The sequence below is a fragment of the Octodon degus genome, unplaced genomic scaffold (genome assembly GCF_000260255.1).
Source record: "Octodon degus isolate 3935 unplaced genomic scaffold, OctDeg1.0 scaffold00156, whole genome shotgun sequence".
NCBI classification, from domain to species: domain Eukaryota; kingdom Metazoa; phylum Chordata; class Mammalia; order Rodentia; family Octodontidae; genus Octodon; species Octodon degus.
This window is the reverse complement of record NW_004524732.1, coordinates 901041-923567: the sequence shown is the minus strand read 5'-3', so window position 1 is coordinate 923567 and position 22527 is coordinate 901041. Positions and strand designations below refer to the sequence as shown.

General features: G+C 39.0%; 1 protein-coding gene across 3 annotated transcripts in view; it reads right to left on the bottom strand.

The window, feature by feature from the left end:
- Window positions 1-6097: 6097 nt before the first annotated feature.
- Mysm1 (Myb like, SWIRM and MPN domains 1) overlaps window positions 6098-22527 on the bottom strand; it is a 41567-nt gene continuing 25137 nt past the window's right edge. For 2 of the 3 annotated variants that reach the window (XM_023702670.1, XM_023702672.1), the window contains exons 11-19: window positions 21115-21200; window positions 18354-18408; window positions 17982-18032; window positions 17220-17294; window positions 16452-16640; window positions 14909-15041; window positions 9568-9673; window positions 9334-9391; window positions 6098-6901 (exon numbers count right to left, since the gene is read on the bottom strand). In XM_023702670.1, coding sequence (XP_023558438.1) covers window positions 6743-6901; window positions 9334-9391; window positions 9568-9673; window positions 14909-15041; window positions 16452-16640; window positions 17220-17294; window positions 17982-18032; window positions 18354-18408; window positions 21115-21200 — 912 coding nt within the window. In that variant the 3' untranslated portion in view covers window positions 6098-6742. The remainder of the gene's footprint in view (window positions 6902-9333; window positions 9392-9567; window positions 9674-14908; window positions 15042-16451; window positions 16641-17219; window positions 17295-17981; window positions 18033-18353; window positions 18409-21114; window positions 21201-22527) is intronic. The other variant, XM_023702671.1, reaches the window with a different exon arrangement.

Sequence of the window (22527 nt, the reverse complement as noted above, 5' to 3'; positions counted from 1 at the left end):
TTTTGGGGTGACCCTGTTAATGGTAGCTGGTTGGGAAGGGAATCCTTGATGACATGCAAGTGATTGATGAACTGATGTCATGTTTTTGGCAGTTGGTCAGAATATGGAATAGAAAAACAAGTATTCTGTTTAGCTAAATTTCTTTGAAAAATGGGAGACACTGGTAATCTAATCTTTAAAATCTAGTATTCTATGGGTAGAAAGTTGAGAAACAGTGATGTAGAAAAATAATGGCAAGATAATGAAAACCCATTAAGAGTACAAACAGGATTGTGAGCCTACCCTGGCTTCCAAAGCTACAGGCTACGTCAAGCTGGCTGTGAAAATTAAAGCTAATGTTTAATTTGCAAGAAGCTGCAACAACTCTATAGAATCAACTTGTAATCAACTGCCTCACGGAGTTAACTCTCAGATCTCCTTGTATTCTGCCACCTAAATTACTATTGCATAGGGTACCAGAGTTCAAATTTGTTCTGTAAATAAGATGAACATGCCTGCCTGTGCTATAAGAATTAGCTTACAGGAATTTTAAAAATGCTGTCCAGATACTACAAAGCACGAAGAATACAAAATTCTTGATCTAACAAGACTCTAGGAACTTACTGTAAAAGTACTGACAGCAGGTTAAAAACTGTAGCATTTTTAATAGAGAACCAGCTAAGGTTCTATTGTAAACTGGTCAGAGATGACAAATCTGTACTGTAAAGTGCAGAGGGAAGTTTTATGTGCTGACAGAAATGTGGGTCCCAAAGAAATCCTTTCCAGGTGCTTGGGTATCCTGCAGAGTGTTGGATGAGACACACAGAAAAGGCAGTGTGATGTGCATTTACTGAAGGTGGAAAAAGTTCGCTATGCAGCCATGGGGTAGAGGGGTCTTATCTGTCTCCAATCCTCAATTGGGGCACACAGATGTTCTGTTCAAAACTCACTTGACGTGGTACCAGTTACAACTGTCCTATGGAAGGCTGGCTTGGTTTCTCATCAGATGCAAATGAATAGAAAATAGCACTGTCCGGGCCGGCTGAGTGCAGCGCGCAGGGGCTGCAGTCAGCCTGGTCCTGTGTCCTGCATCTGTGTCCAGGTCTCGTCACTTTGGCAGATTCACCCCATCCCTAAGCCACCTAAGAAAGATGTGCTCAGTACTGTTTTCTAAACGTATGCCCTTCTTCTACAGCAGGAAAATTTAAAAAGATTAGTTAATAGTTAAGATTTTTCACATTTTACTTTTTTTTTTTTTCCACATTTTACTTTCTACAGTTTAATTTAGTTGACTCTCCTCATTGCTCCTGTAATCTTGCCTTTACCCTGAAGTCTCACGCGGGCATTTACAGCACAGTCAGTTCCACCTTGTACTGTACTCTCTTAGCTATTTCCACTGTTTATCTCCTGCACTGACTAGAAAAAGGGCTTCACTGGGAAGTTTACTCATTGGGTTCCCTACAGTGCTCAACAAGACAGATGCTGAACAAATGATTATTGCATTAATGTGGGGTTTTTTCTTTCTGTAATTCAGTATGGATAATAATGGCAAAGATTTAGGAGCCCACATGATCACCATTTTATTTTCAAATTTTTATTTACACGGAATCTTCAGCATATTTCCTTTAATTTTGTCATAAGATAAAATCTCAAGCTTTAAAATCACGTATTTTGTCACAAAATTGTTCCTCAATGGAGGAAGATGTTTCAATTCTACGAACACTGATATTTATAATATTCATGTTTACAGAAACTATATACACACAACATGGCATCATTCAAATATACAAAATAGTTTATATCATATATTGTTTTTGAAATTCAGACTGATGAGAACACTTAGGAACAGTAAGACCAACAACACTTAGAAAAAACAGCAGGAAGTGTCATAATAGCCATGCAGTGTGTCTAATAAGCTTCAGATAGGACAAACACTATACATGTCAAATCCCCAAATTTAAAGATGTGACCAGTCCATTCAATTCATGCTAGACTGTAAATGTAACTCTATAGTTCATAGGCATTTGTGGTAACCTATCCAGCGGGAACAGAAACTATGAGGATATATTTAACAGATTTTGTAATTCCCAGGAGACTAACATTTGGAAACTTCTAAAGAAGCAAATCCAGCATTCCCCCCCAAAATTAGTTCCTGTGAATATATTCATAAAGACCAAATGAAGAAAATAAAAATAACCCAGATATTATGAGTTAATTTTACTTGCTCAAATTTAATTCCATAGACAGCCCTTGAAACAAAGAGTTTCACTGGGATATTTTTATTTTCTCCTGATTTAGTGAGGAAAACATATTTAGTATCTCCCTGTTCCATGGAGGATTTACAGTTGCCGAGCAGGTAAGATTCAGAAAATATCAGAAAGCACAATTACAGGTTACACAAAAAGCAGAGAAGACTGAGGAAAGAGCACGCGCGCGCACACACACACACACACACACACACACACACACATTTAAGGAAAGGTCAGGAAATAACAAACTAAAGCATTATTATTCCCTCCCAGTGACTTCCTGGACACACTGCACATTACACCACTGGTAAGAAAATTGTAAAAGTACTAGCAAAATGGAGAATAGATTTCTTCAAGTGTTTGATAACTCTGAGCACATGATTCTCAAAAGGTGTGTGCTTTTTTCTTTGTGCTTCAGTGTTGAAAAGTTTTGAAATCTAATGTGATTGGTCTCCGGCTATCATTGGTGTAGGTTAAAAAACAATTGGGGTTCTGACTCAGCTATCACTGTGAAATACATGTGGCCATCCACAGCTACTTGCTGATGCGCGGGCGCCGCGAGCTCAGGTGCTACACGGCTGAAGCGCAGGCAGTGCACACAGGCTGGCATGCTGAGGCCCCAGTCCCCCAGTTGCCTGGAGCTGCAGTGGCCTCTCGTCCTGGACTCCTGGGCTCAAAAATGGGGCTCCTGGGAGGATCCCAGGGTAGCATTAAGGGAAACAGGCCTGGGTCTGTTCTGTCTCAGGCTTGCAGTGTTCTGAAAGGCTTTTTTTTGGTAATACTAGGGCTTACACCCGGGCCTTTACACTGAACTATGTCTTCAGCTCTTTCTGATTTATTTTGACACAGCATTTCACAATTTGCTGAACTGCTCAAGCTGCCTATGAACTTGCAGCCCTCCGCCTCCCACGTACTGGCATGATATAGGTGTATACCATCATGCCAGGCACAAATTTCTTTTAACTTCCTGAGAAAAATAGGGAACTTCAGCACTTGAGAGGCTGAGGAAGAAGGATCACTGTCAGCTCAAGGGCAGGTTGGGCTACACCGAAATTGCAAGAGCAGTCTGAATTACACAGGGAGGCCCTATTTAAAAAAAATTTAGTGATTTCAAGCTAAATAATGGAACGACGGAGTCTGAATCTGATACTGCTGGTATCATAGCACCAACTTTTCTTTTCTTAAATGTTACTTTGGCTTGGGTGTGTGGCACACACCTATAATGCAGTCTGGAAGACTGAGGCAAGGGGACAGATTAAGCTCAGTGTGGGAAACATAAAAAATCAGAGGGATCTCATTTCAGCATAAAAATTGCTAGGGATACAAAACAAAATACCAGGATTAAGGGGCTTGGAAATTTTCCAGTCCTTTTTCTTATATGCAAACATTACCAGAGGTAGGTTTTCCTCTACAAGCTGCCTTCCTGTCTTGTGCCCCCACACCCTCACGGTTCTGACTCCCTCCTGCTGCACCAGGCCCCCACTCCAAGGACATGCAGCAACTCCAGGCCAGCAGTGCCAGAAGAATGGGCACCTACCGCTGCAAAACTGGGTTAAAGAAACTGATGAGGAAGAAGGTTAAAGAACTGAAATGGGAAGTAGGGGCTAGAACAAGTGAAAGAAAAACAGTAAATTTTCAAGTTCTACAATGATACTGTCCATAAAAGTCTAGGCATCACATCCTTGTATGTGAGAAACCCAAACAGTAAATCTGGAGCAAAATGGAGAGAAACAGAAAGCAGCTGTTCAAGTGGGAAGGGGTCCAATGGAAGGCATGGTGGAAGGGAGAGAAGAAAAGAAAGAGATAGAAGCTTTGTAAATGGAGACTGGAAGGGATGAAGGGAGTGGAGGGGATAGGAGAGAAGAACCAAGACACATGGCATACAGGTACACATTCCCTATGATGAAGGTGACCAGTATGTACAGCAAACATGCACTAACAAAAAATACAAAGTTAAAGTCAAACAAAAATAAAACAGAGTAATACTGTTAAAGGGTGGCAGGGGGTTAATCAATGTGTAAATTATAGCTCCTACTATATAGCAAGATCAATACTCTGTAAGTTTCTGCATTGTAAAGTACTTCACAATTGCACTCTGGTCAGAAAATCACACTAAGGAAATATTATTTAAAATTCAGGCTCCCAAAGCCTTCAATTCTGGCAGTTACCATCTTTGAGTTCCTCGAAGTATGGCTTCATAACCTAAGGAACACATAGATGACCACCGGCATGGAGGAGGCCCTAAGGTGAGAAATGAACTTTCAACAATGTCTATCAGCCAAATTCATTTGTCTTATAGGGAAATACAGTATTAACCCAAAAAGTATCCGCATCTAGTGTGTGTTCCCTAAGGCATGGACAATCAAAAGGAAGTGCAAAATTAGTACCTTTCAGAGTGTCAGAGGGCCAGGGAGATGGTTCAGTAGAATAAGCGCTTGCCTAGCAAGTGCAAGGGCCTGAGTTCAATCCCCAGTTCCGCCAAAAAAAAAAAAAAAAAAAAAAAAAAAAAAAAAGTGTCACAGACCTGTATGTGGAAGGTAACACCAAGTTACAAAATTCAGACACCTGAATTCCAGTGGATGAGACTAGGGTCCAGGAAGGTAACACCATCTGTCCAAGGTTACATAGCAGAGCTGGTAAATGAATCAGGGCAACAGTGCAGGCCTACATCTCTCATATAGTAGACCCTTGACTTTTGAACTCAAATTGTTCCTGAGGGCTGGGTGTAACCCAAGTTGTCAACTGAAGGCTTGGGCTCCTGTACATGGCCTTCAAAGTCTCTCCTGTACACAGGCAGATCTCTGTGTCCTTAGAGAGACTCTTGGCCCAGGATTTTTCAATTAACCCTGATAGGAAAGAATGTTGTAATCTTCTTTCCAGAACTCTTTAAAGGTTAAATCTCTAGCTAAGACCACCTGGAAGCATACATGGCTGGCACATAACTCAAGACTTCAGTTGTAAGTTACGACTAAAATTCTGGTCATAACCCAAGTTGTTTGTATGTCAGGCCAGTTGTAACTCAAGGAACCACTGTATCCCCAGCTCTCAAAGCTATTATCTTATGAGTCATACTTCATTGTTTATCCTAGCTGCACACAAAGTAGAAAAACTTTTTAAAAACGTGCCATTTTTTGTGTTGTGCTATCTAGAAGTACACAAATTCCAGATCAGTAGGCTAGCGAACAGAATGAACCCTAACAATTTACACCTAGAAAAATACTGGGAATTTACTTTAGAACTCAGTTACACAAAACAATCCAGGCCCAGAGAAGGCAAACTGTATCACCCAAAACTACAATATTGAGATCTGGATCACCTAAAAACGGAAAGCTGTTCCACTCAATAGTGCCTTATTCTTTTGGGTACTCATAAAAAAAAGCAAAAATGTTCAATCACATCTACTTTTAGATATATAGTGAATCTGTCGTAATAAAAACGCTGGGCCAATGGTTCTGGAATTGGTTCTCTGGTTAATAAAAAGCTAATAGCATGACTGCTTGTTTACATTTGAAAGTATACTTAAATAGAGATCATGATACTGAATTTCAAGTTTTTGAAGCAAACAGTCAGTGTCTCAGGCCAAAGAACGTAACTACATTCTACTGCTCGTAATTCTCGCATCAGCAGTCTACATCCTGTCAAGCCTAACACCTGATAACGGCTTTGACATTTGTAAAACGTTACAAAACAACGATTGCAACAGAAATTCCTCCTGGCTGAAGTTCCTTATCACTTACTAAGTACTATTCTGACATAAGCACACTCTAAGTCTTTTTGGATGTAAAAAGGAGTCTTTTTTCAAGCTTTATTATACTTTGACCCTTTCTCCTGGTGTTAAGATGAGGGGGCCACTAGTGTGTGCATAAATTTTATCACACACTAATTTAAGTGGGTATACAGTTGGATCTACTTTATACATATGAATACATAATAAAATTACAGTAAATATCTACAATCAAAAACTGGTAATTTCTCTTTTTTAGGTCTCTTCTCTACCAAAACGTTCCCCATGGCCCATACAGCATGCTGCTATATTTATTAATCAGTAGTTCTCAATCATGTTCTCTCAGTGACATATCTCATTCGCATCCCCAAATAACAAATGTACAAATCTTACTAGAACATATAGAAGTACTTCTAATGATATGAGACAATAGAAAATAATAAATCACAAGTCTAGGAATAAGTGAAAATTAAACATTCCACTTATCAATCTGAATAAAACAATACAGCAGACCATCTGTGTACATTTTCACAGTTTACTACATTACTCAATGAAAGTCAGGAAGGCTGCGGTGGGCCCTGGTTCCCCTAACATCGGTGGCCATGACGTGAGAACCAGCCAAGCCAGGTGTGGTGGTCACGCCTGTGACCACAGCATTCTACACGCTCTAGCCCAACCTCGGCAATTTAGTGAAGTCGGGCCACTGATAAACAATAATTTCAATGTCCAAATTTGAAAGCAGGACCTAAATCATGTCAAGATTAAAATGTCTTACATTAAAATAAAATAATTACATTAACAATTCCTTCGTACAATTCTCTTCAGTCACTCCATCTTCTTGCTTGTTTTTGTAACTGGAAAGGAACAGATTTTCTATGCGAGTCAAAAATTCCTCAGCAATGAAGCAATTGGTAACTCTGCCCAGAGTTTTCTTCAGGCACTCCAAAAGCTAGCAGGGAAAAAAGTTTTATATTTAAACACAAGAACGGTGCATGAGGGTTTGTGTAACTTCATTATTAAATCTCTTTCCAAACTTTGCACTTCTTAGTGATCAAATGAGAACATTCTCTATAAATGGGTTTGAAGACTGACCTGTCATCAAACATAGGATGGATTACTGCAAACCAGTGTTGAGAAACATTCAGTTTAGTCCCTTTACAACTTAATTTTACATAAGGAGACAAACCCGGGGTGTACATGTGATGCTGTCCACTCTGGACAGATCGGTGACTCTGCTCCTTTTTTAGCAATTATACTTGGCAGAGCAGATTAGGGAGTTTACATAAAAACCTTGGGACTCAACTGAAGATGGTAATCTGTAATAGTAGTTTCATGCTTGGGGTGCCTGTCATTCTGGTCTTCTGAATACGGGCTGCTTGTCATGACATGCCAGTTGCTGCTGTGCTGTCTCTTGGATAGATGATTGCTCAAAAAGAAGGGGGTGGTGAATGAAGGCAAGAGATAGGAAAAGGAATATCGTGAGACTGTCCTACTTCAAGGTTGTATATGGTTAGATTTTTGAACTTATGTGTAAACATAAGAAGTATATAATTCTTTATGCCTATTTTAAAAAATATATTCTAATTTTTAAATGTTTTTTCATCATATTCTGTAGGAACTTAAAGTTCAACATATCAATACTTGATGAAAAATACCTGTTCCATGTTATACCTAAGATGTTTGATATTTAGATAGATAGTGAAGTTAAGCTTAACAGCCTAGGTTGTATGGTAATAACAATAAGCTTGTCTTCTGGAGGGTTAACAACCTAAGCTTGCGGACCAAAATTAGAGAAAAAGGAGGGCCGCAAGGAAAGCCAACATTTTGGCTCTAGCCTTCCAAGGTCAATTAAGACTCAGGACACATGAGAACTTGTACTGTAACGTCATGTAACTCGGCAGTGTCCCAAATTTTCTGATCAAGGAAATTATGGGGCCAAAGAGGAAAGTGATCAATGATGTAGAGTGTGCCTAAGGAGAGTCACAGGAGAGAAAACATTCTCTCAGGCTTTCACGGAAAGCACACTGGCCAAGCAATGGCCGTGACTCATCCACATGGCTGACACTGACAAAGGTTCTACAATCTGAGGTACAGGATCTCAGGATAAATCCTGAGGGAATTTCATTGACCTTATCAGACCCAAAAGCTACAACTCTTGTTGCATAGGTCCTGCTTTACCTTGGTCTTAACCACCCAGCAGAAAAGTATAAAAACGAAATATAAGAAGTAAAGCCATGGTGTTATGTTGAGCTGTAGGGGACTCAGGTCAACAATTTCTGACACTGCCAGTCAAGCAGAAGACCCAATACTATTATGGGCTACTGGCCTCTTTTAGAATATTTTGTTGAGTTTACACACCTATAATATTCAAATAACGGAACTTAACAAAAAAAGGGGACACAGATGAATGTCCATTTTGTATATGTGTATTCAAAATGGTTAGGATAGATATATAGTTACATTCTCTTAATGAATAGAGGGATTTGCTCTAATGGTGTTTGTAAATAGGATATCATGTCTGCATCTTGTACAGCAATTGACCACTGGGAAGAGTGTGTGCAATGTGTTAATTATTGAAACTGTCCTACCAATTTGGCTTGAAACTGTCTCATTGCTATTTGTTTCTCAATAAAATTATGGAAAAAAAAAACAACAAAAAACTTGGCACTCAAAATGTAATGTAGTGCCTCATTTATGTATATAAAAGATGGGCTTAAGGCCATCAAATGAGGAAAGGAAAAAAAAAGAAAGCAGAAAGCTATGTACATAAAAATTTAAGATTCTGCCATTTCAAAGTCAGGATGCTAGTTGTAAAATACATGCAAGTCTTTGAACAGGGTACAAAAAACAGTAAAAAAAAAAAAAATAGTGAAAAGGTACCTAATACATACAGATTTTCCAAAATGCATTCAAAATAAAGATAAATATTGCCAGTCTCCTGATTTCAACTCATTACAGAAGCGTAATAAAAGAATCCTAAGCTGTCACTTCCACCAGAGTTAAACAAAATGACTATTTAAATCTGGTACATTCACACTATCATTCTTAAAAATGATCAATTGTTAAGGCTAAAAGGAAACATGTTGCTTTTGAATTTAATAAAATGAGAAAAATGTTCTCCACTGTGCACAATAATCTGCTATGAAATTTACCAGTCAAATACTGACAAATTTATTCTAAAATATTATATTCCTATGTGAAGCACTGGCAAGAAAACATATTTCTAATTATGTCCCAGAAATTAATTTTAGAAAGGAAAAGGCAATAAAGGCTCTACACAGAAAATGTATCTGTAGAACGTCAGGCATCATGGGAGAACACGTGATGGCAACAGCTCTGGAGTCAGTGAACAATGGCACTAGTTAAAACTCAGCAGCTTACTTTTTGCAAACAAGTCAGGTCGGAATCCCAGCGAAAGAGTTTATCCATGGGGACACTGCTGCAGGAAGAAGTAGAAAACAAGCTGATGGAGTGAGTACTGTAAAGCAATCAGCATGTAACAAACTATCACTGATGCCATACATCACAATTTTATATTTAACTTGGGTTTTCTCTGAAACATAATTTAATGAGAAACACTGCAGATGTGCAACCATTTCAAACCCTAGCACATACCTACGGGACAGCCTGTATTTTTCTATTATCCATCTTGTCTTTTCAAACACTAATCCCCACTGAGGTTCTTCTAACATCTGTTGTACTTCAAATTTGTAAGGTAAACCTAGAAAAGCATAAGAAAGCACATTTTCAACTATTTGTTAAATCTCAAATCTCCTTTTAATTACTTAAAATTCCCTTCAGTGTTTTTAAAAACCACAGCTAGGAAGATCAGTTGAGCAGCATCTTAAATGTAGTGAGTATTCATTAAATATTTACTGCCTGACTGTACTTGGTTCACCAAGCATACTAATACCAACCTATTAATAATCGTGAAGAAAGATAAAAATGCCACTTTTGTGACAATTCTGTGCAAGGCACTGGGCAAGATACACAGACCATATAATTTATCACCCAAACTCAAGAGACTCTGAATGAATGGGGGCACAGGCTTAAGTTAGGACTGTCATCTCAGAGACATTTTAAAACTCAAGATTATTAAGCAAACAGAACAATGCTATTGGGGAGGCAGCTGTCAAAATTGTATCCAGACACGCCCAAGGGCCACATGCTCCTGGACAGTGCTTCTGGGGAGGATCAGTGATGGAGAGGGCTGCATGGAGCAAGCAACCCTGGTGGAAGAGGCCAGGCAGCGGGTGTGTGACCTGGATCCTCCCTCGTTGCTATGACACTAACAGCTCCTCTGCGATGCCCCTTTGTCATGGCATGCTGCCTTGGACCAGTGGACCGTGGACTGAAAATAGGAACCAAAATAAACCTCTCCCCTTTTAACTTGCAGGTGTTGCGTATTCTGTCCTAGTGTCAAATAAAGTGACTAAGACAGAAACATTATTTCTAGTTTTATAGATGAAAAAACTAAGGCTGAGAGGTTCACAGGTGTTCAGGCTGGTAAAGTGAAGAGCCTGGATCTCAGACGCAGGCAGTCGGCCTCATTCCTAGCCCATATTCTTTCCTTCCCTAAAAGTGTGAGACTAAGGCCAAATGACAACAGGACAAACTCTGGGAAGGCAGCAATTTCATTGAATCAAGTGCTTAAGCAGTACAATGAGAAAAGAAAAATAAAGCACGGACATCATGTATGGAGCTACAAAGAGAAGAATACCACAAGGAACACTACGTTAGCAATCTCTCACACACCATTAACACCCCTGTGTAAACGTATCTGTGGTCTATCAGAAGTTCCCCTGAGTCACTACCAAAGGCCAGCATCATGATACAGCAACACACTAATGCTTATCAAGTGCTGGGGTTTGGGTGCTTTCTATAGCTGAAGTCATTGAAATGAAATCACTACCACTACTGTTCCCATACTTTTGGAGAACAAGGAGCCATGGGAAAGTTACAACTGTTCATGGTCATATATTCAAAAATGATCTTGAAGCCCCAGGTAGTTTGACTTGAAACCAGTACCACACACTGAACACTGGACCTCCATACAGTACTGGAGGCTGAACCCAGGACCTTCACACTTTGAGACTGCTGGGATACAAATGTGCACCATTATGCGCAGATCAGAATCTATGTTCTCAACTTCTGCACTACACTATCTTGTGGAGGACCACCTCACCGACTCTCCTTGAAGGGGGAGAACTGTCTCTATATTGGCTAACTTGACCCTATTTCCATGTAGCTATATATACAGTGCTGGGCAGGACTTTTCCTTATCCCTTCAATTGGCTTTAAGCAATAGGAGGTGCTGATAATGTAGTCTCTGAAGCAAAGAAGAGAGGGCACTATTTCCCTGCCTCCCTGCAGAACTCCCACGTATGAGCCAGGGTGAAGTGGGACAGGCTATGACTTCCCAGGGCATAAAGACTACAACCAACCCCAAAACATTAGCTACCATCTCAGAGGTGCTATGCAGATTACTCTTCCTGCGTATCCTTCTCCTTGCATATTGCAGAGGTGATTTCAGGTCTACAAAGCCCAGCTGACAGCACTTACTTGTTTCCCACCACTCTCATAGCCACTCATTTTCAAGCCACTTCTTTTGTGAGGAATTAACAAAACTCGCGTTTGAATTGGGGTCGAGGCCTTTGTTCCAGATGGCCATCATCACCTTAGGGACTTAGGACCCTTGGGCTCCCCACAACTACAAATATGCTTAAATGTCTTTACCCTTGCTATAGGTTGCACTGGAAGTGGTAGACTGGGATTAACTCACTAGAATTCCAATAACTTTTCCATGGAATTGTAAATATAAACTTCCTGGCCAGAAACAAGGACTAGGAAGGGCTCACTATACTATTTCTCTCAACTGTTTTTGAGAGATTAAGGCTTTTCAAATCACTACAATGCCAGCAAATCAGAAGTCATGGAAATAACAAGGGCAAAAGCAATAAACATTTCTTCACAATATAAATGTAATTTAACTGTCAGTATTCTCTGAAATACACAATACCAGTAGTGCATGTTTTATCTTTTTAGGCATTTGGTAGGAAACAAGAGGACAACAGCCTAATGATGACTTTTTCTCTAATTTCTCAACTCTCCTTTATTTTATCTCAATGCTCCTTTATTATTTTATCCAATTTAATTCTTGCAACCAGAAATCTAAGAAAGACACATTGCAGTACACAAGCTATTAAGCAATTTTTTTTTTCTCGGAACTGGGGATTGAACTCGGGCGCTTGCGCTTGCCAGGGAAGTGCCTATTCCACTGAGCCATCTCCCTGGCCCCTAAGCAAATTTTCTTGGTGGTAACAGTACCTTACCTGATGTACTTTGATCCCCTACCAAACACAGATATCAGCTATAATCATAAGCATCTACCACAAACCAATTTGCTAATAACACTGTACATACAGTAGTGATAATCCTTATAACTACCTCCCTTATAAGCAAGGTGACATTTTTTCCCTTCATTTTACAGAAGTAGCAAAAAAGAACACAGAGGTTAAGTAACTCGTCCAAGGCAAAGTACCTAGTAAATGATACATGTGGGATCCTGGTATAGTTAAGCGACCTCTACCCTTAATTTGAGTTGAAATGGAAATAATGTCAGATAATTAATGTGTTTTTAATCAGAGCTAAAGAAAACACACACACTCTCATACTCACACTCTATGCAGCTCTATTTAGTATATTAAAGTTCTTTTTGAGTTAAAAGAAGGCAGTAAGGCAAACATTTCCCTTGGTGCAAGGTATTTTTATCCACTAAAATATTGAAAAAGCTGATCACCAAATAGTATTTTCTGACTGATACAAGTATAGAAAACAGCCATCAAAAACATGTGAAAGGTAGCCCCTGAGCTGCAGGGTTCTGGAGAATCCTGACTCTTGCACCAGCTTCCAAGAGGCACACAGCAAAGGGCCAAAGACTAAGGATCAAATGCTGACTACAGTACGGATGACGGACAGGTCACTGAGGAGGCCACCCTGCCCAGGAGAGCCAGCTGAGTGCCACAGTGCTGAGTGCCCGTGTACTGCCCAATGCAGGCTCATCCAATGAAGCAGTTCCTTTCCCTGGCGGGGCAGGTTTCTTCTCACACAAGCCTGTATTTGCTAAATGCAGGAAGGGTACATTCTATAAATCTAGAGTCCCTCACAAATTATCTAACTTTTTCTTTGTTCACTGGAACTTAACTGCCTGGATCTGAGTACATTTCTTCTTTTTGCCATACCAGGAAACTCTCAAGAAGCAAAGGATGATCTGAAACCTAGTTCATTTGTTTTCAATCTCTTAGCAATCATCTTCCTTCACTGCCTCTGGTTTTACTCTAAATAGCATTTTTGCATATATTTTTTCCTAGTGTTTTGGTTGTGTTAGAAGGTTGTCACTTCACTGTAGCCAGATGTGGAATTGTGTGCACTGAATATTAAATTTCACTTATTTCAAATCAGTTTGAGCTTAAACAGTCACATGTAACTAGTATCTATGCTATTAGCATCAGGATAAAGGCCCATGACCAAATCTAGCAGACTGTAAGAAATGATCTGTATTGAGATGCTGACTGCAATTCTTCCTTTTGTACAGTTTATAAAATTATACTGAACCAGACAGGTGCGCATCAGGAGTCAAGCTTAAATGGGCACTCTGGATTAAAGCAAATACTTACATTCTCCATTCAGCAAGAACCCCAGCAGGGGTCTCCTCCATCAAACAAGGCAATTAATTAGGTGTTACTGGGACAAAGACAAGACACAGTTCCTGCTCTTTGGGTATTCAGTTTAACAAGACTTCAATGGACAACAAATTATAGTCAAAAACAAAGGTGACTATAAAGGCAGGAAAAGTGCTGCAGATGTATAAAGAATAGAGTAACTAACACTAAGGGACATGGGGGCAGGGCTGGGAAGTCCTTAACAAATACAGGACTTTCTAATGAGGTGATTAAGAATGATGAGAAATTAATTATTAAATATTCTGTACCCATTACACGCCAGACTTTGTGCTAGAAACAGGACAGAAAAATGTAAAATATAGTAATCCTCACAAAAATCTCATAATAGAGAGAAAGATGGGATATACTAACTGCATTGCCAGCATCCAGGGAAAACCCTGACTTGAACTACAATGGAGGGGCAGGGAAGAAAAAAAAAAAAACCAACAAACACCTGAGTAGTGCCTGGTGCTCCTTTCTGTCCATATTCCTTTCTGTCTTCTATTCTACTAATTCTCTAGTCCATAAACTATAAGGTGCAGAGGAACCAAGATGTACAATGGGCTATACTAACCAAATTCTTTAAGACAGAAAGAAAATTAACCAGTATAAAGAATCAGTCATTAGGGCTGGAGAGATAGCTCAGCAGACTAAGCACCTGCTTTGGCAAGTGCACGGACCAGGGTTCAAACCCCAGTCCCACATGCAGCACTGGCCCTGCCCCTGGGGTGCAATGAGTTGAAACTGAGTTAGGGCGTGCTGGTGCACGCCTATAATCCCAGCATTGGGGAGGTTGAAAACAGGAGGATCACTATGAGTCTAAGTCTACAGTAAGACCCTGTACCAAATAAATGAATGAAAATAAACAGTAACTGACTAGCCTAATATCATGGGGAGATGACAGAGAGCTGGGCCACTGTTTCCCTACCATGCCATCACAGAAAAAGTTAGTCTATATTTACAAATATTTCATGAGACAAGGGTCTTTGTTCTTTTAATGACAGTATCTCCAGTGCAGAGCATCATTCTGCTTTTCTCTCCACTTTAGTCCTGCATGGTGGTCATAGCTAAGACCATTATAAGGAGAAGGGAGTTACACCAAGTGGCACAGAGCAATGATTCCCAAGTTGATGGACAAATTTTTCCCTTAGTGTCGCATCGTTGTAAATTTTTATTTCCAAGAATCAAAGAAACAAGGGTAGATACAGTAGGAAGTTGTTACTGTTGAAACTTACGGTAGGAGCCACTTGAGCTAATCTCCTCACTGATGACCAGGCAGGTAATCTGGGAATACGGCAAAGGATTGTTTCGATTATAAGGGCTAATAATTATCCCAATGAATTTTGCACCTCTTCTTGAGAAGTAACTCTATAATGATAAGAAAGGTTTTATTAGTTTCAACTATAAATTTAAGTTAGTACTTACCCACACCAACGTTCTAAATATCTAACAGGGGAAAGGAGAACAAAAAGGTACATCAAGAACTTTGTATCCATGGGCTGGTGAGATGGCTCAGTGGTCTAAAGCACCTACTTAGAACAAGCTTAGCAAAGCACAGGGACCGCGGTTCAATCCCCCAGCACCACATGCCAGCCAATCCCGCCCCTTGGTGGGCTGAGCTGGCCACACACACACACACACACACACACACACAAATAAATACAATTTTAAATAAATAAAAAGAACTTTGTATCCAAATAGCTACTAAATAAAATGGCCTTTGTGTTCACTTCACACTGTAAAAGATTTCAGGCCAAAATGTGTCCAACCCAATCTGAAATGACTCTTTAAAAACTCACTAGCAGGGGGCCAGGGAGATGGCTCAATGGAATAAGTGCTTCCCTGGCAAGCACAAGGGCCTGAGTTCAATCCCCAGTTCCGGAAAAAAAAAAAACCAAACTCACTAGCAGCCAGGTGTGATAGTGCATGCCTATAATTCCAGCACTTAGAAGGCTGGGACAGGAAAATTTCAAGTTCCAGTCTCACTCACATAGGCAACAGAAACTCTGTCTCAAAATAAAAGATCTAGGCCAGGGAGATGGTTAAGTGGAATAAGCACTTTCCTGGCAAGTGCAAGGGCCTGAGTTCAATACCTGGTATGCAAGAAAAAAAAAAAAAAGAAGATCTGTTTCTGGGTTTAATTCTTAGTACCACAAACAAACAAACAAACAAATATCATGTGGCCTGTAAAACTCTACATTTTCCAGGAATGTATATACTAATTATACTGACTACTTTTCAACTATATTCCTAATGCATTAATAACTTACAAATAGTTTTGCCTATAGCAAAAACATGCATCAAACATAAAATTATAGACTAAAACAAATGCTGTTTTTCAAAGGGGAGAAATATATTAATGTTTCCAATTATATCAATGATACTCAGTTCCTACCCTAATTGTTTTGATTAATTTTTAAAGTTTCTAAGGATACTTCCCAAGATTACTTTCAAAGCTTTTCAATACTCTGCAAAATTGCTGATTTTCCAAATGCTTACATACACATAAGACATGCATGGAGGACAGGGGAAGAGAAAGAAGTAGAAAGAATGAAGGTGTGGTATGGACATGTATCAGTGCCCAAGATGAATATGATCATTATTATTAATAAACGCCTTTAATATTAAAAAGAGGAAAAATGTAGTTATTTAAAAACCCGAGATTAAAGGACCATTATAAACACAAGGCTAAAAACATTAGACGTTTATTTAGTGACAGAAATCAGTATTTGTGTTTAGAGAGCATACACAAGGAGACCCACATACCCATAATCATACCTGGTATTTGGCCTGTGTGTCGATATCTCGTAAGGAAGGATTAGGATCAAATGCAGGATGAGAGTGATACCATCCAATTACACTGTACCCTCTGACAGCCAAGGTTTCTGAAGCCTGTGTTTGCGATACAGGATCCATTTCACACTGCAGTCCAGTACTGAGACTGTTGCATGGTTCTGCTGCATAGACCTAAGAAGGATCAATCCTCATGATTATAGGGAAATGCTGTTCATTCTATCACTTACAAATGAAAGATATGCCAAAAGTGTGAGTGTATACTAGGAATTCAGCATGTATTCTGCTAATCAAACAAGATCACCATAATGGTTATATGAAGGTATTCTTTTAATGATTTGTGTAGTTTGTGACAATGAGATGGTTCATACCAACTTTCAACTATAAGTACTACCTCATTATTTCTGGCTTCCTAGGAGTTGTAGATTTTTATTGGTGAAAAGTCAAGGCCTGGGAGTATTCTCCCATTTCTGATGGGAAAACACAACCTTAATATATAGAATTTATTATTATTTTTTTTTTTTCCTTTTTTGGTGGAACCAGGGATTGAACTCAGGCCCTTGTGCTTGCCAGGCCTTAACATATAGAAAATTGAGTTACTTCTTGGAATATATAATTTACTACATTGTATATTCTCACATTTATCTTAGGTAATGCCTATGTTTTCATTATATTCACTGAATTCTATAAAATAGCTCAGATGAGAGAAGAACTAAATGTAGTTAAAATAGTTTTTGAAAAGACAGGACTTACTTCCACTATCTTATCAACTTCTGAGTATCTTCCTCCTAACAGACCAATCACTTCTGCCATAGAAACATGAGCATGCTAAAAGAAATACGAGACAGACTTAGCCCAAATGCACAAACCCATCTGACAGAAAATCAGAAAAAAACTTGCCATCATAGGGGCCATTTCTGAGTACAGTAGCTACATTCTTCTAAAATAAAGTAACAGAGGAGAGGAGCTAGCTGTAGCTTAGCACACAGACTCAGATTTCAGGTCCACCCTCACTGCTGGCTGGGACACTTCAGACATATAGTCCAGATGCCACTTCTTTCCATTTACAAAACAAGGACATTATTGGATCTCTTTACTCAAGAAAAATGTACTATGGATGCAAAGTAAAAATCCCTCTGGGTCATTCTATAAAAAAGCACTACAAAGGTAACTGTTAGAGGTATTGGTAGTTTAGTGCCAACAAAGAACCTCCATATTACAGGAGCTGTGCTTTGTTTCAGTAATCTAAAAGGCAGCAGACGTGAGATATTAGGAAATGAAAACAGGGTTAATAATGGTAAACAGTCTGCAAAACTCACATTAATTCATCTCTCTAAAATATGGAAACATGCAATTATCTGGCTTTTCTTCAAAAGAAAAGACTTAGTTTTAGATTCCTTGTAAAAGAAGAGAGTTAAGATCCAAAATACACGTCTTCCATACTTTCTCTTATGCCTGCAATAAAAATACACAAGAATAGAAATCAGAATAACTAACACAATAGATTTTCCTTACCAAATCCATTATTAAAAGTGCTTCTGAAGCCACTTTCACCTGAAATGGCTCCTGAAATTAAAAAAAAAAAAAAAAAAGAAAAGAAAAGAAAAAAGGGGAAGCATAAAAATACAGATATCTGTTCTCCCCATTACACACCCATCCCTTTCTCCTCTCCCTAACAAAATTCTGTCAAATTCTCACCAGAGATCAAGGCTCTGAAGAAATAGAGTAAATTTTTTTTTTTAAATTACCGTTCAAATCCCCAGCAGGGAGAAATTCTCTCTAATTTTCCACCTGTGTTCCTCACTGATCCTAAACACACCTTGCACACACAAAGAATATTTCCTGTCCAATGAACATTATATATAGACATTGATACACAAATAGTACCTGTTTTTCCTCACTGAAAATATTACAAGGTATAAGTTGGAAAGGATCAAATGAGCTGAAAATGAAAAAAAAAAAAAAAAAACATTTTTAGTACAATCTCAACAAGGTCAGGAAAAAAACATTTATAAAACCGAAAATGTATACAAAAAAATCTAAACCCAAATTATGTTTCAATGAGAAAAATATCAAACTATGAGAGATTCTTAGGCTGCTCCATATAATCTTCTGAAGAAAGTACTGTTTAAGACTTGACCAAAACCAGGAACTTTGGGAGAAAGTAATTGTCATATTAATTTTCAGAAGATTTAAAAACACTCAATGAAAAGCAATAGTCTCCAGACCTGAAAGAAGTTCACCAGAGTTCCTTAAATCATTTCTGTTCTGCCCCCCACAGAGGTTCATCCATAAGTACTATTTGAATAAATGAATAACAAATAAATGCAGAGACAGAAAGGGGGGGCCTGAGCAAAGCTAGACACAAAAGCATGTATCAATCTGAAACAAACCATGGAAAGGTTTTGACCATTATAGATATTTGAGAAAAACTTTATGAACAATACAAGGTTTTAAAATGTTATGTTCAGAAGAAGAAAAACATCCATGGTCCCAAACAGGACAAGTTAGTGCCGAGAAGACACTTTGCTCTGCTTTGTACTGTGTATATCCCAAGAGCTGGAGCAGTGTCCAAACACAGAGTGCTCAATAAATACTGATGAATGAAGAAGGGCCTTTAAGTTAACTGAATTGAAAAGGAACAAAAGGCTGAGCCAGAAGAAGAGAAACAGAACAGAGCGAGCATACTTCCGAGCACATAAGAACTAAGTTGTGAAGTACTGTCACCACTTCTTGAGGGCTCCACAGATTGAGAAAGTGATTAGAAGGCTAAGGATAGGCAACTACTGGGCTAAAATATGAAAAAGGCAGATTTCAGTAGAATTAGATGAAATCATGGCAAATTTCTAGGAGTTTACTGAACAGTTGATTGGTGAACATTTACCAAGTGAAAAGGTAAATAAAAACATTAATGAGTTCATGCAATGTAAGTAAGTCATAAGCAGATTCATCCGCTAGAAGTTAGCAGGCTGCATACTAAAAATTTTTATCTGCTTTTAAAGATACTTGCTATGATTATACTTCTGCATAAGATGAAAAAATATATATTAAATGCAGGAAAATAAGTTAACTAATGTCTAAGGTCTATATTTATTCCACTTAAATATTTTTTTTTTTGTTTTTGTTTTTTTGCGGAACCAGGGGTCGAACTCAGGCCCTTGCGCTTGCCAGGGAAGCACTTATTCCACTGAGCCATCTCCCCGGCCCCCCACTTAAATATTTTATACGGTGATGAGTAGCAAAAAAGACAAGCGTGGGCCAGAGAGATGGCTCAGTGGAATAAGCGCTTCCCTGGCAAGTGCAAGGGCCTGAGTTCAATCCCTGGTTCTGCAAAAAATAAAAAAAAAAAGACAAGTTTATGGAAAAGTTGATGATGTAACTGTAGAAAAGCTAAAGAGAGAAAGCAGATCTGGGTTAAAATACTACTAACAATCTGGGACGAGTTGAAATTCACAATGAACGTATATCTTATACAAACTTAGAAAATCAAATTTCTAGATATTCTAGATGAGTTCTAGCTTATGGAAAAATTTATTTTTATGTAGTGTATGTTCACAATGACAATATAAATTTAATTTTTATTTGACAGGGGCCATATATAACATAATGAATTATAAAGAATATGAATTCTTTTTTTTTCCTGTATTTTAGGGAAGGGGCTACAGGGTGTTCAGGGTCCACTACTAGATCAGACTCATAGTGATTCTCCTGCTTACAGTCTCCTAAGTGCCGGGATTATAGGTGTGTGCCACCATGCCCAGTCTCAATTGCCATCTCGGTGTGCCCTTGGGGTGGGGCCAGCACAGCAGGCCTGGGAATCAAATTCCCAGCCAATGCACCTGCTTGCAGGTACTTTAAGCTGCTGAGCTCTTTTACAGGCCCTAGGAATATGGATTCTTAAGTCTAACTGCCTGGGCTTAAATCATAGCTCCATCACTAAACTGCATCAGCAAGTTACTAGTTCCTACACCTTTTCCCAGCCTCTTAATTTTCATCTGTAAAACTGGAGTGATAATTACTACAGTGAGATGTTTCAAAGATCAAATGAGCTCATACATGTATAATGCTTAGAACACAGCTGATAGTGTTAGCTATTTGAATTACTACTTAATATATAAGGACCCAAGTCTCACCTAAGAACAAACAACTGGTAAAAAATGCCCTAGTGGTATTTCTATTTTGTTTTAAAAGAGACACTAAGGAACTGCAGTTCTTTCAAAGTGGCAACTGCAGGAAGTGAGACCTAGAAAATCAAGGCATTTTGCTCATTTGCTAACTCTTAACTTAAAAATTACAAACTTCAGTATATATTCTCACACACACACACACACACACACACACACACACACATCCATATTGCCAAATAACTTGCAAATAACTAGCTTGAGGAGAAAGCCAGGAATTTCATAAGGTTACCTGCCCATAATGTCTGGACCACTGGTTACAAACAAAGCCCCTATTAAATATGTCCATGCTCCCTGAACCTGAACTCTAAAACTTTAGCTTAAGGTTTACAAACTTGTATGAGTAAACCTAAAATTTCTAAACTCTAACCATTTACTTTTCATTTTGTTAGATTAAAAAATATTTTACCTCATATGTCCTCTGTGAACATTGTAATGCCACTACTTATATAACATGACAATACCTTTTTGTTGATCTTGACGCTTTTGAAGATTTGGCAGGTTTATTTTCCTCTTCTCTTCTCTTTGCCAACTCCTCAGCAGAAAGATGCTAAAACAAAACAGCAGTTGATGAGTCCACTGATTACCAAGAAGCAAACAGTCCTTTAGAATGATATTTAAAGGCAGGTGAAAACAAGACAGACTAAACTGCTATGATGAGACTAAAGCATATTAGCACAAGTATAGACACCATTAAAAAAGTTTCAAAACACACAGCCATATCAAACTGAAGATATTCTCCTCCTGGCGTGCCCATTTCAATCAGTAGTACCACCAATCACCTGAGTTTTTGGCGCCTGTTTCTAGCTACCAACTCCTACTGGGCTGAATTTTCTCTTAACAACTGAGACACAATGACAGTGCAGTGATAGGAACACTACCTAAGTCTGAGGGCTAAGGGTACAGCTCAGCAATTCAGTGGCCAAAAGCATTTCTAGCATGTGAGGCCCTGAGGGTTCAGTCTGGGAGTGGGCTGGAAGAACCCACAGCACCATACACACTCTGGAGCTAGAAGGACTGGCTCTTCCTTTCCCTAGTTGAAAAACCACAGCTAAATTTTGAAACTTTCATGCTTTAGCTTCCTCATCTTTAAAAACAGGAACAATAATACCATTATGGGAGTGGGGCCACCCAGTGCCCTCCGGACCCTCACTCCAGCCAGCAAGCAGGCTTGGTGTGTGAGTGGAACTTCCTCCATCATACAGGCCTGATGTGGAACCATGAGGCACAACTCCCTGCAGAGAGGCTAGAGGCACGATCTACCCAGCTGCTCCAGGAGCAGCGTATCTTGCCAGTGACACAGGGGGTGCACTTCCAAGGGCTGCAGCAGGCAGAAGTGGAGTACAGCAGCCAGACCCAAGCCACACCCACCTGGACGAGTTTAAACTTGGTAGATCCAGACCTAGTGCTAACATAATAACTCTACCAAAGCTCTACACCACAGGTCAGAAGATAGTGCTATACAAAATGACAAAAAGGAGCAAAATGCATTCTCAGGCTCTGACCCCACGAAGAACAAATGCAGGTGACAACAGCATAGAAGAAACTGGAAATCACACACCTGAAATCTCTGAAATAATAGCATCTGAAGTATAGAAAAAAATGTAGGAAGGTATAGAGGAAATCAGAACAGAAATAATTTCTTTTTTTTTTTTTTTGTGGTACCAGGGATTGAACTCAGGACCCCATACTGAAATAATTTCTGAAGTAAAAAAAGAAATGATAACTATAATGAAAGAAGTACTAAGTGCTTCTAAAAAAGACACTAATAAAAAAAAATAGAGAATAGAAAACGATGGAATCCTTGAATGAGCAATATAGGAAAAAAATACAATGTATGAAGCAGGATCAAAGTGATATATATACAGGCCTGGCAA